Source organism: Astatotilapia calliptera, chromosome 19, assembly GCF_900246225.1.
Source record: "Astatotilapia calliptera chromosome 19, fAstCal1.2, whole genome shotgun sequence".
Lineage (NCBI taxonomy): Eukaryota > Metazoa > Chordata > Actinopteri > Cichliformes > Cichlidae > Astatotilapia > Astatotilapia calliptera.
In genome coordinates this window covers 8620698-8636662 of record NC_039320.1, presented here as the reverse complement: position 1 = coordinate 8636662, position 15965 = coordinate 8620698, and the positions used below count along the sequence as shown (strand labels likewise).

The window sequence follows — 15965 nt, the reverse complement described above, 5'->3', positions numbered from 1 at the left end:
GAAAATAACAATTTAAAGTGTCTTAAATCATGTTTCTTCCCCAGTCAGATGCTTGGTTTGAACTCCAGCAGACTATCTGGACTGTTTCTACATGCCTTAATCGGTGTGATTGGCTAGTTAGATATTTAGAACAGGTGTACCTAACAAAGTGGCTGGTGAATACCTTAATTTTGTATATGTTACTCAAACAAATTAGAGAATGAAAGCATATGAGACAACTTTAACTATTTCTTAAATAGAAGTTACATTTTTCATTTTATAGCGTTCTTGTTTTTAAGCTGATCGGGTGTTTTGGATGCAAAAACGACACAGAAAAAAGAAACTTTGGCAGCGTACGGTATTCAATGCTCTTTGGGTAAATAACATTTTTATTATTAAAGGTCTGATTCAAAGTACACAGCATTTTTAATATATTGTTTTCCTAAGTAAATACGGCCTCATTTGATACTGTTACTCATTCATATTTGTAATCACACCGCTGGCAAAAAAGTAAAGGCTTCCTGTTCTGTGCCACGGCAAAGGTAGTGCGGTTGTATATACTGTGAGTTTCGTTTGATAGCCTATATTATAAAAGAGTGCTTTACAAAACAGCCAGGATACATGATTTTTCATTACAGTCCAAAGTCAACTGAGTCAGTCATTCCAGATGATCCTGGATTCAAAATGTCCAACAGATTTGTTGTTCTACACGTGGAACTTGTCCATATTGTGTTAGATATTGTAACAGACGCTGAAACACGCTGGTGTGCTCATGCATGTGATCAACATCTGAAACTCTTTAAAGCTTAAGAAATGTTTCTGTTCCACCTGAGGCAACATGCCCATGTGTAAAGTGATGCTTATACCATGAGAACAATAAAAACCACAAAGATGAAGAGAAGGTTTGACAGCATCTGATTCCCTGAAAAGACTGAAGTGTGTGTGTGTCTGTGTGTGTGCATGTGTGTGTGTGTGTGCACGTGTTTGACATCTCACTTTCCACTGAATATAAAGAGGTTATGACTGAGAATTTCCATTTTACAATCAGTCCCTGGCACGGTGCAGCAATGCTCCAGACAAACAGATGATACTGGTTGACAATTTGTAAAAGTGAAGTAAAACAAAGTGTGCTGTTGGTAAATGTAGACTGAAGAAAAGTCAGTGGTAGGTAGGGCATTGGTTAGTCTTGGTGCAGCAGGTTTTGCTAGCTGACTGGCAAACCCTCGCTGGTCCTCTTGTCTCGGATGGAGCGGAGCATGTCCGACACCAACTCCTCAAGCCCGAAGGCTGGCGCCCAGCCCCAGTCTCTCCTGGCATTGGTGTCATCAAATCTTACAGGCCAGCTGTCTGCTGCAAAAACCATCAAGGACAATTTAGTTTTATATTGGTTTATTATCAGTCCAACCAGTGGTTTAAAAACAAAAAGATACCATACCAATGGTCTGGCGGACAGTGTCAGGATTGTAGGTGACCTTGAGGTGAGGGAGATGCTTGCGGATTTCTTGGGCCACCTCTTCAGGGGTGAAGCTCATGGCAGCTATGTTGTAGGTGCGCAGTGACAGCTGGCACTCTGGAGCCTGCATGAACTCTACCGTGGCACGGTGGCAGTCAGAGATATGCATCATGGGAAGACGGGTGTCGGGTCGCAGGTAGCACTCATGGTGACCTGTGCTGAGAGCATCATGGAAGATCTGAACAGCGTAGTCTGCGAAGACAGAGGTCCGGAGCACTTAGTCTATGACATCCAATGGATTGGAGTACATTTGCACAACACACACAGGTAATACCTGTAGTTCCACCACCAGGAGGTGTGTTAACTGATATCACTCCAGGGTAACGCAGGCAGCGGAAGTCCAAGCCGTATTTATGATGGAGATACTAAAGAAAGAGAAGCTGATTGAAAATGAAATGGAGTCACAGGCGTCTCTGTAAGCACGTGTACAAAAAACATTTTACCTCCCCCATCAGTTCACCATGCACTTTAGACACGCCGTAGATGGTTCGAGGTCTTTGAACACAGAGGTCAGGGGCCGGGTCACGTGGAGAAGAGGGACCAAATGCCCCAATAGTGCTGGGGACAAAGAGGCGCAAACAGTTCTCTAAGGCCAAGTCCAGCACATTATGTAGGCCTGGATGGGCAGAAAAGAAGAGCGCACGAGTTCAACCCTGATTGTTCCTTAAAACCTGGTTATGTGTAAAGGATGTGCATGTTCAAGCAGACCTGTGATGTTGATCTTTCGTGCCAAAGCCACATTAGCCTCACCCACAGCACTAAGCAGAGCGCTGTAGTGGACCAGCCAAGTGACGCGATTGTTTACAATAAGTTCTCGGAGGTGTTTGTAGTCCAAAACATCAGCGTATACAAACGGGCCTAAAAAACAACAGTGATGCCAGGAAAAAAGTAAAGTAATCGGTAACTTTTAAAGTAATATGCATACTTGAATTAGATTTTACATACCATTGGCGTAAACGTGAGGTGGAGGCTTCTTGATGTCTGACAGGATTACATTGTCCCTTCCATACTGTTTTCTAGACATTAACAAAAGTATGATGATATTTAAACTTCAAACCTTTTAGCAAGTTTCAAGAACTCAGGAATTTCTACAATCTCACCTCAGCATCTGTGCAAGTCCCACACCTAACTGCCCAAGCCCACCTGCAGACAAAGGCAGGCGTTAGCTTTCTACCTGTGCACACAGATAATCTGTATTTGTGGAAGACTGGTAAATCGATAAAAGTCAAATCCATGTTGTTGGTTTTCACTTTCAGATGAATAAAGCTTTTTGTTTGTTGATCCTAGGACAAAAAGTGACAGCAGGCTATTATTCTCCCCACAGTCACCCATTGGCCCTTTTATTTCACTAGCACTGTCTGTACACACTCTATTGTGATGAATCAAAATGGGCTCCCGCTGTTGGAGCAAAGTGAACACAACTCAAAAAACCCTGCAGCACATGTTTGTAGCATTTCACACTGATACTCCAGTAAAACGAATTCTTCATTATCATATTTCTACACTTGATTTGATCTGAAACTGGGGCTCTGCTTGGAAACGATCCGACTCATTCTCTCTCACAACAATTCAGAACAGAGGCAGCGCAGTGAAAGTGGTAGAAAACAATGGCAGCTTCCCAGGCTCAGTGTTTGGGCAACTGTGGAAAAGTCCTTTCCTGAATACATCGACGTCACACACAAGCAACTATTGTGCGTTAATGATGGATGGAAATTTGCATCACCTGTGATGAGCACGCGCACGTTTTCCTGAGGAGATGGGGGGCTGGTTTCCTGGCTGTTCCACCTGCTCATCTCCCTGGAGGTGGAACTGAAGCTGCGGCCGGGCCAGCTCCGCGACCTGCTGAGACAGCCTCGGCAAAACAGGCCCAGCACCGCCGCAGAGGGCACACAGACCCGCACACCCGGTTTCATGTCCAGGAGCAGTCCTTGACAAAGTTACACCAAACTTAAGCAGAGCAAATATATTACACCAAACCCTTTAAAATCTCTCGAATGACACCTGGACACAAACAAGATGTTTCGAAATGTTTTAAAAAAGGGGGAAATGTATTACCTGTGTCCTTATGATTTAGAAAAAGAATCCCAGGCAGATGATTCTTGTTCCACAAGCAGCAGATGTAACAGTGAATTCACAACTAGTCCACTAAACTAATCTATAAAATAAGAGCTGATAAGACAGCATTTAGGGGTGAGAATCAAAAAGATTACCAGCCCATTGGTCACCGTTTCAGTTCACCCAGTCAAGCTGGATAAATAAGCAGGTGCGTTAAGTCATGCTGGGCTATGTGGTTCTTCTCCACTTTGTGTAATCACCAGGGCTTGTGGCTCCTGACTGAGCAGGACTACAGTCTCCAGCGTGCAAAGCAACGTGTGTGCAAACATGCTGACTTGCTGTGCACAGGGATTTGCATTGTGAAGAGTGTTTAGCTGAGCTTAACAGGACTGGGAGGTGTGTCTGTTATACAGCTGACTTCTATTCATAATATTTATGAGTGAATACATATCATGAAATCATTATCCCTTTGCAATTATGCTAAACACTGGAAAAATAACAAAGCTTTGGCAAGTTTTGTCCTCTGTATTTAACAGCTCCGGAGTTCTGAAGGAATCACTTAGACATGTTGGTGAAATATGCCTGTTCATAGTGATGCATGGGGAGCTGTAAAGGTACTCCTGCTTCAGTCTAGTAAATGTAAATCTATAGTCATAAGGCAGTCAGGCTATCTTAGCATACAGGTTAGAAAAGAGAAATCAGAGTAACATCAATCATTATTTAACACAATATGGGATAAATATATATGAAAATGCTAGACCGAAACACAAGCCTAGTGTATTAAAATCACACAAGCACCACATTTTTTGTAAGAAAACTTTTATGCAAGTGTAAAAAATACTGTACATTAAAACACATTAGGCATTGCATATTGTTAACATTCATCAGGTTCATCTTCTCTAATTCACACAAGGTAGGATCACAAAGTTCTGCAACTCTGTCAATAAAAAGCACCTAATTTAAATTTAGCTGATCTTTCTCTCAAGTTTGTGTCACCTCCGGACCGCTGCGGTTTTAAGATCCTGTCTAAATATAAAGCATCGAGGACGCCAGCCATTTCTGTTTGTTCTGCTAAACTGGTCTGAGTCTGACTGAGGTAGGAGGGACACTTCATATACTCTATACTGTTACGTCTTTACTGCCGTTTTGAAGGCAAGTCTTCACACGTCTTCAAAAAGACTAAGATTTTCCACTGCGGTAAACAGAGCTGAGTGGTTGGACAGCTTCACTGTTGGTGATTTTTCCTTCTTTGAAAAACATTTTAGTTACAATTCAGTGTGCCATTTTCCTGCTTAACATCTCTAACAATGGGTATCCACAGCTTTGTGAAACAGGTGAATTTAGACATGTATCCAAAATCTAACGGTTTTGTCCAAGTCAGTCTAATCCTCATCGAATTCTTCTGCCCCCTGCACATTTCTGAATGTGATGCGTGTTGGAACACATCTAAAATCGTGAGCCTACAACTTGAATATCATTCTAAGGGAGGAACATGAAGATCGTCTTGCCTTTTCAACGCACTCACACTCCTCACCTGACTGGAACACTGTGGAGTCTGCTGTTTGGTCTGGTACACTGTCCTCTTCACAGGTAAGTATCTTTAATAAAAGCTGGATCATACTGGCATAGACGTTTTTAAATCCATGGTGTGCAATAAGAATGGGACTTCCAGGTTCAGAGTGATCTACAAGTTTCAGCCAGGGCGAAAACAGTCCAGAAGTGCCCAGCGGGCAACCTTGAAGGCGACAGGTCAAATCAAAATCAGGTATTTTGTTTTAACTCCTTGGAACCATGTGATCCCACCTCATTCACACGAACGAGGCATCAGCTGCGTGCTAACTTCCCCCACTCAATGACCATGTTCCTGATTTCCTCCTGAGCCTCTTCAAGGTGACGAACCTGCTGGGTCCACCTCAAAAAATAGCCTGAGGGTTAGACAGCGGGGCAGAGTGAGCACCAACACTTAAACTAAACTAAAGCGGTAACAACATAAGCTCAGAACAGCAACACTGCAATTACATTAAAGGCTAAAAAAGATGAGGTCTGAAAACAAGTGCAGGGCAAAGCTCACCTTTCCAGAGCTGCAGGGACTGAGGATGAACTGAGGGCCAGATTGCTAGCTCAGTGCGTTCATACAGGGGGTTAGAGTAGTAATCCCTCTCCGTGGGCCTTAGCAGAGCCCGGAACAAGCAGTGAGTCCTTTCCTTTACTTCCAAGGCACACCTGATTGAAGGGCAAACAAAGTGTGAATCTTAGTTTGAAATGAAGACACTCGGCAGCAATCTTTAAATATGTAGAAAAAACTGACCTTTCCTGATCACTGTTACACAGAAAGGTGCCATAATCCGAGGCATAAACTTCAGTCGCCAGTCGCAGGAGCAGCGCCTCAGAGAAGCCCAGAGCCAAGGGGAACTGCCGCCAAAGCTGCCACACGCAGTCCAGCAGCAGCAGGAACACCGGAGACTCCTGCTGGAGACGAGCATGGGAGTAAGCTGAGTGAGCGCATCGCTGCTGGAACGGGTGTCCTGCCTGCAAACACACAAACACGTGTCAGCTTTTAGGATCTAATTTTGTGGCAACAGATAGGCTCAGTCCTGTAGTCGCTGGGTGTGCTTCTATTTTTAAAAGCTCACCGCTTGTTTGGAAACTCGTGTCAGAAGTAGACAGAGATCCCCGATGTTACAATGCATTTCTTTGGATTCTCGACAACATTTATGGGAGCAAATCAAGAAAAAAAGACATTTAAAATTCTTTGTAATCCTCCCCGACTTAAAACCTGGCACGCGCCTGTATCCACTCTCTCTCCAGCAGTCCCAAGAAGCCCTCCATTGTGCGGCAGCATGGATCCATGATGAGCTGAGCCAGAGTGCTGATGAGCAAAGAGCAGTCTGTCCCTTCAGAGCCGTGAACAAGAACAGAATGGCCATCCCTGGAAGAAACAACACTCATTAACATGTACAAGAAAAACAAACCTGTGTGTAAGGAAGACAGTTATGGCCTTCTTTCTGTTTCTTCAAGATTTAAAACAAGTGGTTGTTGACTTGCCCTCACTTCCTTGTGTCTACATTCAATTCAATTCAATTTTACTTATAGAGCGCCAAATCAAAACAACAGTCACCTCAAGGCGCTTTGTACTGTAAGGTAGACCCTACAATAATACATACAGAGAAAAGCCAAACAATCACATGACCCCGTATGAGCAAGCACTTTGGCGACAGTGGGAAGGAAAAACTCCCTTTTAACAGGAAGAAACCTCCAACAGAACCAGGCTGAGGGAGGGGCGGGCCCATCTGCTGTGATTGGTTGAGGAGAGAGAAGAAAAACAGGATAAAGACATAATGTGGAAGAGAGAAAGAGATTAATAACAAGTATTATTCAGTGCAGAGAGGTCTATTAACACAGTGAGTGAAGAAGAAAAGCCCAGTGCATCATGGGAATCCCCCAGCAGCTTACACTTATTGCAGCATAACTAAGGGAGGATTCAGGGTCACCTGATCCAGCCCTAACTATATGCTTTAGCAAAAAGGAAAGTTTAAAGACTAAGCTTAGAGTTAGAGCAGTCAAGGCAGATAGCTGCCTGTCCCTGATCCTGATTATGTCCGAGCTCTGTTCCTGTTAAAAGTAATTTCTTCCTCCCCACTGTCACAAAGTGCTGATCCTCGGTGGGTTTTCTCTCTAATATTATAGAGTCTTTACAATAAAAAGCACATTGAGATGGGAGTTGCTGTAAATTGGTACTTTCCAGATAAAATTGAATTAGTCACAAGATATTACCATAAAGTTTTCCAAGTCATAAGAGTGTGGGTGTTATTCATACCTCTCCACACACTCCACCAGCAGGCCGGCAGTAGAAAGAGCATTTTGGACGTGCGACAGCCACTTTGAATTCTCCAGCTTACTGAGCCAGCGGTCCATGTTGTTGGACTCATCACCACAAGCCTCCACCAGTTTAATTAGGCTCTCCTGGAGAGCTTTACCCCTGCACACATATGAGGCAGTGTGTAGCGAAGCAAGTTTGACAAATCAGTATTATCAGACAGTCAGCAAACACACCTTTCCATCTGTCTGTGAAATCTCTTCCAGCGGTCGTAGAACGATTTAGACTCAAACCCTCCACCTGTCATCCTGGCCTGTTGAGCCTGCTGCATGGAGCGAGTGTCAATTATGTAGCCTTTGTCCGAACCCTCAATCACAGCCTGGAGGAGCAGCTCATCTTCCTTGCAGCGCTTCCTATTGGCTCCTAGCAGCGGCTGACTGCTGCGCATGATGACCTACAACATTTTTCATCCTGTTAACAATGTTCAGTCAAATGTGTAGCCTTAACCATAACAGTTTTTTTAAATTTGGGACTTTAAATTCTTTTATTTTCGTGTGATTGCTTTGATTTTGGCTCTCTTATATTTTGTATCATTATCGAATGAGTTTCTCTATGGCTTCCTGGTTTCAAGTGTTGCAGTTTTCTGACAGTTTTCTTCTGTTCACTGGTTTTATGAGTGTTAGTTTCACTCTCTTTCCTCTGAGTACTGGTCTATCCTCCTGTGTCAAGCTCACCATGTTCAGCAAATCAGTTCTTTTATTTTGGTAGTCAGTTATATTTTATCCTGTGTCTTGATTCTCTTCACCCGTGTCTTGTCCTCAGCCGTTCCCACTTCCTTCGACTATATATTGTCCCCCTGTCTCTCCTGTGTTAGTCATTGGATTGTTTGTTTCCTCGGATGTTTTCTGTTCATGTTTGGACTTTTTGGACATTTTATATTGCTTTTAGCCATTCTGCCACAAACCGTGACACTAAAAGTGAACACTAAATCACCTCACCATGCCGTTCTTCTTGTGGTAGTAGCAGAGAACAGGGAAACGTCCTCCCTGTCTGAATTTGGCTGCTTTTTTCAGTGTGTCGTCGTCTATGCTTTTTGGGACGATGACTGCCGGAGGGTAGGAGGGACAAACCGAGTAATCTCTGTTCACGGTGCTCAGTCTCCACTTCTCATACTGAAAAAAAGTGAGAGAGAAGGCGATAAAGGAAAATGTGAGCTTTAGTATCAAGTAACCTGTTATTATTCATGCTAACCTCCCGGTTGCTAAAGTCACAGGGGACTTTGAGCTGAGCTAGACTGGGAGTAGTCCAGTTCATAGGTGAGGAAAGTCTCATTATTTTTATTTTGCATAAAGCGTGTGCTTATGCTCCAAGCTAATCCTTAGTGGATCTTTAATTAATAACAACTGCCCTATTATGGCTTATTTGATTTCTTAGTAAGAGATTAAGAAAAATAAAAGACCATGACTACTGCTGGACAGACTGTTTTCCAGTTGATGAACTCAGGGATGATTTTAGGGAGATCTGAACCTTTCTTCATGTCCAGACTGCAGGATCACTCCTGTGTGGCCTCTTTTAGGGACATGTTTTCTCAGTAGTACCCACACCTGATTAGGTGCAGTCCTGAAAACCCAAATTGTGGAACTTGATTCTAATCGGTTAACCTCATGAATAGGTACCATTTCCTCAATATAACAAATAAAAATGTACTCTAACCAGCTGGTTACTTAAGCATAAGTACTGTAAACAGTAGCTCGGCTCTCTCCCAAGTAAAGAAAGCTCCTTTTCAAAGACCTCTACTGAATATCTGCTTTCCTTAATGTGCACAAAACCTAACGTGGGGCATGTCTCTTTTTAAGTCTTTTTAAGTCTTTTTGGCACTGTGAGGTTGGTGACCAGAGGAGCCTGCCTATAAAAACAGGTAAAATCAAAAAAAGACAGCATAGTAATCAGTGAGCTTCAGAAATGTTGCTTCTGAAGCTCACTGATTCTTACCCTTGCAGGGCGCCAGATCAGCTGTTTACAGCTACTTCTAATGTTTTTGTAAACTAAGCTAAACTAAAGTCCTTCTGGAAGCCACTCAGCAACTATCCTAAAACATCCCTGCACTCTTATTTGAAACATCACAATGACATAAATCCATAGAAACCGTGCATCAAATCACCGGTCTGCGCCAAAGTAAGGTGTCACGCTTCTTTCACCATCATTGCTGTTGAAGAATTCTCCTATAATGTATCAGGCTAAGTTAAATCACTATAGCTCTGTTTGCCTTACCGCTATAACAACTTTCTCACTTTTCTTAATTTTATCAAAGAAACTTAATCATCAAGTTCCCTAAATTGTAAAAGGTATTCTTAAAAACTCTGTAAGAATGGTTGAAGCTCGTAGTTTATAACTAGACAGAACAGCTCAGCTCCTGTCGTGATGGAAAGAGTCGGTGGGAGAGAAATAATTGGGACTTGCAAATTCCAGCCACTTTATCATGGGTGAAAAACACTACTCAGGCTGGTCTGGTTAAAAGCACAGATATCCTACATGTTCTGGGAATTTTGTGTCTGTAAAACACATGCAAAAATGCTGCCCTCAGCTGCGACCCTTCACCATAGCAACATGCCATTCCCACGGGAAGACGTTGGTGTGTTATACATGAATTCAAGCTGTGTGCAACACATTCTGAAGTTAAGGGGAAAACAAATGAAAGCTAAGCAAGAAGGATATCCTGAATCCCGACCCCTACACTTCCCTGGCATTTTCCTGTCATGTGGTTGTAGGGACATTATTGGAAAATGTTACCTGAAAAATGTCTGTGTCTACAAGTATTAAATTATCTACAGCAGAAAACAAGCATACAGAGTTTTATATGTTGCTTACAAGTTCCTTCATCTGACTGTAGTGCATTTCAGGAGATGAGAGACCCCACTGCTCCGGCAGGCTGAGATCAACAGGTCGGTAAAAGAAAGGGTACATTGCGGACACGCAGTCCAGACAGGACAGTGTCTGCAGAAAGTTAAAGAGAGATTACCGATACATGCAAAGAAGTGAAAAACATATGCAGAAAAATAGCAGGCTACTCTAAGACCAACAGTTATTTTCTTGTGCCTGTGTGTTTCAGGTTGCATTAGTTGTGTACCTCGATAGAGTGTGCAATGTTGAGACACTGTTCCATGCCTGGGATGTCAAGCTGGAGCACACGCAGATCTTTACACTTCATCGTAATTGTTCCAGATGAACCAGACATCCTACACACACACACACACACACACACACACACACACACACACACACACACACACACACACACACACACACACACACACACACACAAATATATGATTCTTATACAAAAGAAAACATGCACCCCCTCTAAGAGCCCCATTTATTGCCTATGGCGGTGCATGAGGCTCGACTTGCAGCAGAAAAAGTGGGCAAAACGAGTCAGGTAGGTTGTGTGTGTGTGTGTGTGTGTGTGGGGGGGGGGGGGGGTGGCAATACCTAACAAAAGGTTTCAGAGAGCTACGAAGAAAAAAAGCTGTTAGTTGCAAGCAGTACACAGCTCTGAGCATGTGGAGGGTGGCAAACGGAAAAAACGTTGCATTAATCTTGTTGGGAAATGTTACTTCTTCAGAATTGCATCAAGAGCAGCACACAGCATGACATGGCAACACAGAGGATGTCCAACCTTTCACTGTGGCTTGCATTAGAGAAGAAGCCGGAATAGCCCGTAAGGTTTTCCACACTGGTTAAAAAAGATTTGAGGAAGGAATGAGAGATCAGAGGAATTACCGGCAAGTTCACACCGTTTCGTGTTGATTAGTGTGATTACTGGTTTGATCATGCGAGTTATAATCATAATAAATAAGTTCTAAGAATCACAAGTCCACCATCAAATATTTAATCATCAATTTAATCAATTAAAAAATAATTGAGATAGAGAAAAGTGCGACATTGTTCTTGCAGGATACTCGTTACTTTTCTTATAAGACACGTTTTTGATCTGGTTCCTTATCACCTTTCTGATCTCAATCCTCCCTCACCTTTTCTCAATGGCATCGATGTTCCTAAGGAGCAATAAAACCTGCCGGGAGTCACTCTCCTCCCTGTCCGAGAAGAGCAGGTGGTGGCCGGTGATGCACAGGGTTCCTCTGCTCGGGGGTTGCAGCGGCTGTCGGAGCACAACATCCTCCACATTGGCCGTCTTGATGTGCTCAGCAAACTCCATCAGCTCCCCTTCAAACACCCAAAGTCCGTCTGCAGAACTTTGTTTCTGTTCTTTCTAAACTACAGAAGTGGCCGAGCACCTCAATCACGTCCTCGCCTCTCTTGTAAGAAAACGAAAGCGGGCTTCCTCCTCTGCACGCACAGCTGGTTGGGCAGCGTTGCAGCCGCGCTCTGTTTGATTGGCGATAAGAAGTCTATAAATAGAAGAAGCTTCATATTTTCCTGAACATTGTCGTCCTCTTATGTGGCTACACCTCTGCACACACAGCTGGCTAAGCTTAACTGCCGTGGGAGTGGAAAATGTGCTGCTTTAGGCGACAAAAGGCGGAAGTCTACGTTTCCTGAGACAGTGAGTGAGAAGTGACACTTATCACAACTTGTACGCACTGCAGGGGGGGGGGGGGGGGGGGGGGGAAGAGAGCCACTGTGAAGTACCTGTAGTATATTAGGTTGTCACTAGATGGCGCCATACTCAAGCACAAAAAATCGTCAATCACAACTCATCTGCCAAGTTGGCTTTTGCTGTGTGTAACTATTGAAATCTGTCAGCTACAAAATATTGACACAGTATCACTTTGCTGGTATTACGATGCATTACAGTGTGAACAAGTGTAGCTGGTACTGAACCTACAACTTTCATCTTTGACTAGTTTCATTATATTTTGCAATTTGAGATGTTTTGCATTAAATAAAGTCACCTGTAAAATATATAAATAAGTATCTAGCCTTATTGTAAAGAGTAAACGTAACGTAATAGAGTACAGTGTATCAGCGCACCCACGTGTGGGCTATTGAACCAAGTGGAAAATATGATGCTTTGTCCTATCCCATCCATCCATTTAAACACACATTTTGCCCCAGGGAATATAATTCATGCAGCATAAACCACAATAATAAAAACAGGAACACTGATGCAAGAAAACACACCACAAACAAGTTTTAAAATGAAAGAAAAAAGTGACCAACATAGGCCTAAAATAACTAGTTTAGATATGCATCCAGTAAGTTTTATATGCAGTCATGGTGGGTTCCACCTCCATGATTCAGAAGCTTGTAGAAGTACCTCTGGCAGTTTTCTGTTTGACTTTATCGATGTGTCACATCATTGTGGAAGAGTTTTAGCCCCGCTCGTCTTTACAGCGTTGCTTCAGCTCATTGAGGTTTGCAGGAATTCATTCATGCTCAGCTCTTTTCAGTCAGGTTGAGTTTTGTACTTTGACTGGATCATTGCAGCACATTAATTCTTTTGCTTTTTTTTTTTTTTTTTTGACCAATTTTTATCTGTTGGACAGATGTCTCCACATTTCATTCTGCATTGGTATACAGAGGAGCTCACGGTTGACTCAGTGACTGCTAGGTGCCCAAATCAGCACACTTCCACCACCATGCTCACAGTTGGTATAATTGGTTTGGGCTGATAAGTTATGTTTGGGTGTCTCCAAACATGGTGCTGTGCGTTATGGACAAACAAATGGATGTTGTTCCAGAAGTCTTATGGACTGTTCATTTGCAACTTTGCCAACCTAAGCTGTGCTGCCATGTTATTTTTAGAGAGGAGGCTTTCTCCTGGCAACCCTTCCAAAGAAGCCAACGTGTTCTGTCTTTTTCTAATTTTATTGTCATGAACTTTAACCTTTAACATGCTAACTGGGGCCTGTAGAGTCTGAGATGGAGCTCCTGGGTTTTTGCAGTTTTTCTGAGCATTGCTCTGTCTGACCTTGAGGGGAATTTGTTGGGAAATTGCACAGTAAGCCTGTAGGCTACTTACTGTTTTACATAGCTGAACAGAAAACTTGGTTTTTCACCTGACTGTGTGTAAGTATGTAAGTATGTATAGATTTTTCTCATACATCCAGGCGCAGGTTTGTTGTACTTTACTTGATTATTTCCATTTTCATACTGCAGATGGAAATTTAATCTGTACTTCAGTGCACGCAGTTAATTGACCCACTTTTAGATCAAAACTACCCCAGAATGCAAAGCAAGGCAAGCAGAAAGAGAAAAGCGATTCCTGCACGTCAACCTGATGTCCAGGAAATACATGCATACATCTGTATTCGTTTCTTCTTTTGGCAGTTTCTCCTGTAATATAAATGTAAAACTATTTTAAATAGTTTTAAGTCATTTAACTTGTGAATGCACAGTAATAAAATCTCAGACTTTGGTTTCAGGATATCTTTTTCCCTCGCCTGACAAAAGCTTGCAAACTCTCCAGCCTCCCTGTCCTGTGCGGGATGGGCGGTCACTGCGCTATTTCTCCCTATAAAGGAGAGGAGGCATGGACCTGTTGCGCTCTAATCGCCAAGCTGCCAGCGCAGAAAGCGAGCCTGCTCCCTGAATGCTCAGCGTGTATCAGCAATCTGCTGCACCGATGGATTTTAAGGAGCTTGGAGACGGCTCGTCCTCCGAGGGCGACACGGAGGATCTGGACAGCGTGAAAGCGCTCACGGAGAAGCTGAAGTTACAGACCCGCAGACCGTCCTACCTCGAGTGGCAGGAGCGCGTACAGAGCCGAGCGTGGAAGGAAAGAAATTCCGCGGACGGTCCCGAATCAGGAGGACAGCAAGTCGTTTCCGTGCCGGCAATTTTGAGGAGGTCAGAACTGGTTGTGGGCAGCATCTGTGGCTTTGACACTATGGACGATGCCCTGGAGCATCTTAGAAAAGAGCTGGTGAGTTCCTCCAGAAATTTGATTTGATTTTTATCTAAAGATGCGTCACGCCCTGAGAAATAATTTGCACTTCTTGATAATCTCCAATCATTAAAACTAATTAATGAATAAGTAAATAAATAAATAATACAGAGTCCTTATCCATTCTTGAGAAATACAGATAGCTATCTATCTCCTACTTCACCTTTAAAACAGATAGGCATCTCTTTAGGTGTCAGTGATCTTGCTTGCATGACTGCTTGTCTTAACTTAAGGGAAAGAAGTCTAAACACACAGATTGCGAAACAATATGGTGCCTGTTTTCTCATAAGCTGCAACCCATGTAGTCCACATGAGTTTTACCCTTTGATGAGGAGATAGGCACCATCCAAATCCAAACTTCCACATATGTTCTGCTAAACTGAACACTGAAACTCACTTTCTTCTCAAACGCGCTCCCTCCATCCCTCCTCTACCCTCAGAGGGAAATGCAAGTTCAGGACAACCGACTGGCCCGTCAGCTGATCCGTCTGCGGGTGGAGATCCATCGGCTCAAAGTGGAGCAAGTGTGCCACCGTCACAAGGAGATGCTGGACGACGCAACGTACGAGCTGGAGGAGTGCGGAGAGGAGTCGGACCTGCTGTGTGATATCCCCATGAAGGCTGCCTTTGCTCTGTCCACCCCTCTAAAGCATCTGGGCCTCACCAAGATGAATATCAACTCCAGGCGTTTCTCACTGTGTTAAAGACCGCAGGCCTCACTCATGCCACCGAGGACGCTCCGTCACCTCCTCTGTGTTTGTGTAGGCATTATTGTTATAAAGGGTTATTTCCGTTGATGGCGCAGTGGGGCAAAAGTAAAGATGAGCCACTAGCAGCTGTGAATGAAAATGAAAACGTTGATGACTTTGATGTGTGCCTTGGTATGACATGCATGAGGAAGCCTGTGCATACAGACCTGCAGGGGCATACACCTTTATCATCACGCAGCTTCCTGCTGGATGAGGTCTGGGCAGCTCTGCTGTTGACTGAGAGAATTAATGAAGACTAAGAGCTAGACTGAAATATACTCAGTGAACTGAGTATATTTTTAATATCAGAAACCAAGGTGATTTGGTGATGCAAATTCATATTGAACAAAGAAGTTTAAGCGGGACAATAACTCATTTATAAATCTGTTCATATTCTTGGACTCTGCAGGAGTGCAGTAGAAATTCACATTTCAAATATGCCTTATTTACCTTCTACTGAGTTCACTCCACCCACTGTTAGAAACGAGCTCCCCGAAGCCACCTTTATTGTGATTGGCTGCCCCTCTTGAGAAGAGGTGAGGCGATTTTGTTAAGGTTATCCCCTCTCATTGAGGTCATTAGAAAAAACTGTCGGAAACTGTGTTTGGAGCAGTCTGTGCCTGAGCTTTTGGCTCACGGGGATTACTTTGCATACACTGACCTCATTATTGGGAACTTAATTCATGTTTAATATGACTGTTCTCCATTGTCATGTGCCTAGAACAGATATAACTTATATATACAGTGATTAACACATGCATTAGAGCATGCCTTCGAAAATTACCAAATGAACTTTTAATTTTCTGAAATCTGTCAGCACGTGCAGGCGCTTTAATCAAATTCATATTTGCAATGAAAATAAAATGAAAAATATAATTAATGTTATCTGAGAATTACAGTCATTTACTTGCATTCCTGAACAGAAGCAACAATTTTCCTGATAAA

General features: G+C 43.1%; 3 protein-coding genes across 3 annotated transcripts; 1 reads left to right on the top strand and 2 right to left on the bottom strand.

The window, feature by feature from the left end:
* Window positions 1-345: 345 nt before the first annotated feature.
* Window positions 346-3415, bottom strand: LOC113012498 (L-threonine 3-dehydrogenase, mitochondrial). Its single transcript, XM_075410361.1, is given in 7 exon segments — window positions 346-1329; window positions 1415-1684; window positions 1767-1857; window positions 1936-2108; window positions 2201-2350; window positions 2438-2635; window positions 3216-3415. Coding segments are annotated over 7 exon segments (1218 nt in total). The 5' UTR covers window positions 3406-3415; the 3' UTR covers window positions 346-1183.
* Window positions 3393-11844, bottom strand: LOC113012497 (myotubularin-related protein 9). Its single transcript, XM_026152749.1, has 11 exons — window positions 11396-11844; window positions 10492-10600; window positions 10233-10358; window positions 8363-8536; window positions 7601-7818; window positions 7365-7526; window positions 6335-6476; window positions 5856-6076; window positions 5619-5770; window positions 3548-5472; window positions 3393-3439 (listed from the first exon to the last, which is right to left on the bottom strand). Exons 1-10 carry the CDS (start codon window positions 11578-11580, stop codon window positions 5372-5374), a joined length of 1590 nt encoding a protein of 529 aa, XP_026008534.1. The 5' UTR covers window positions 11581-11844; the 3' UTR covers window positions 3393-3439; window positions 3548-5371.
* Window positions 11845-13851: 2007 nt separating this feature from the next.
* Window positions 13852-15965, top strand: fam167b (family with sequence similarity 167 member B). Its single transcript, XM_026152184.1, has 2 exons — window positions 13852-14250; window positions 14712-15965. Exons 1-2 carry the CDS (start codon window positions 13918-13920, stop codon window positions 14973-14975), a joined length of 597 nt encoding a protein of 198 aa, XP_026007969.1. The 5' UTR covers window positions 13852-13917; the 3' UTR covers window positions 14976-15965.

Coding starts and splice junctions, on each gene's coding strand:
- LOC113012497 (XM_026152749.1), bottom strand. CDS start 11,580: ATGGAGTTTGCTGAGCACATCAAGACGGCCAATGTGGAGGATGTTGTG. Junction 10,601..11,395: donor ATCGATGCCATTGAGAAAAG/GTGAGGGAGGAT, acceptor GTGTGTGTGTAG/GATGTCTGGTTCATCTGGAA. Junction 5,473..5,618: donor GTCCCTGCAGCTCTGGAAAG/GTGAGCTTTGCC, acceptor TCTAACCCTCAG/GCTATTTTTTGAGGTGGACC.
- fam167b (XM_026152184.1), top strand. CDS start 13,918: ATGCTCAGCGTGTATCAGCAATCTGCTGCACCGATGGATTTTAAGGAG. Junction 14,251..14,711: donor AGCATCTTAGAAAAGAGCTG/GTGAGTTCCTCC, acceptor CTCTACCCTCAG/AGGGAAATGCAAGTTCAGGA.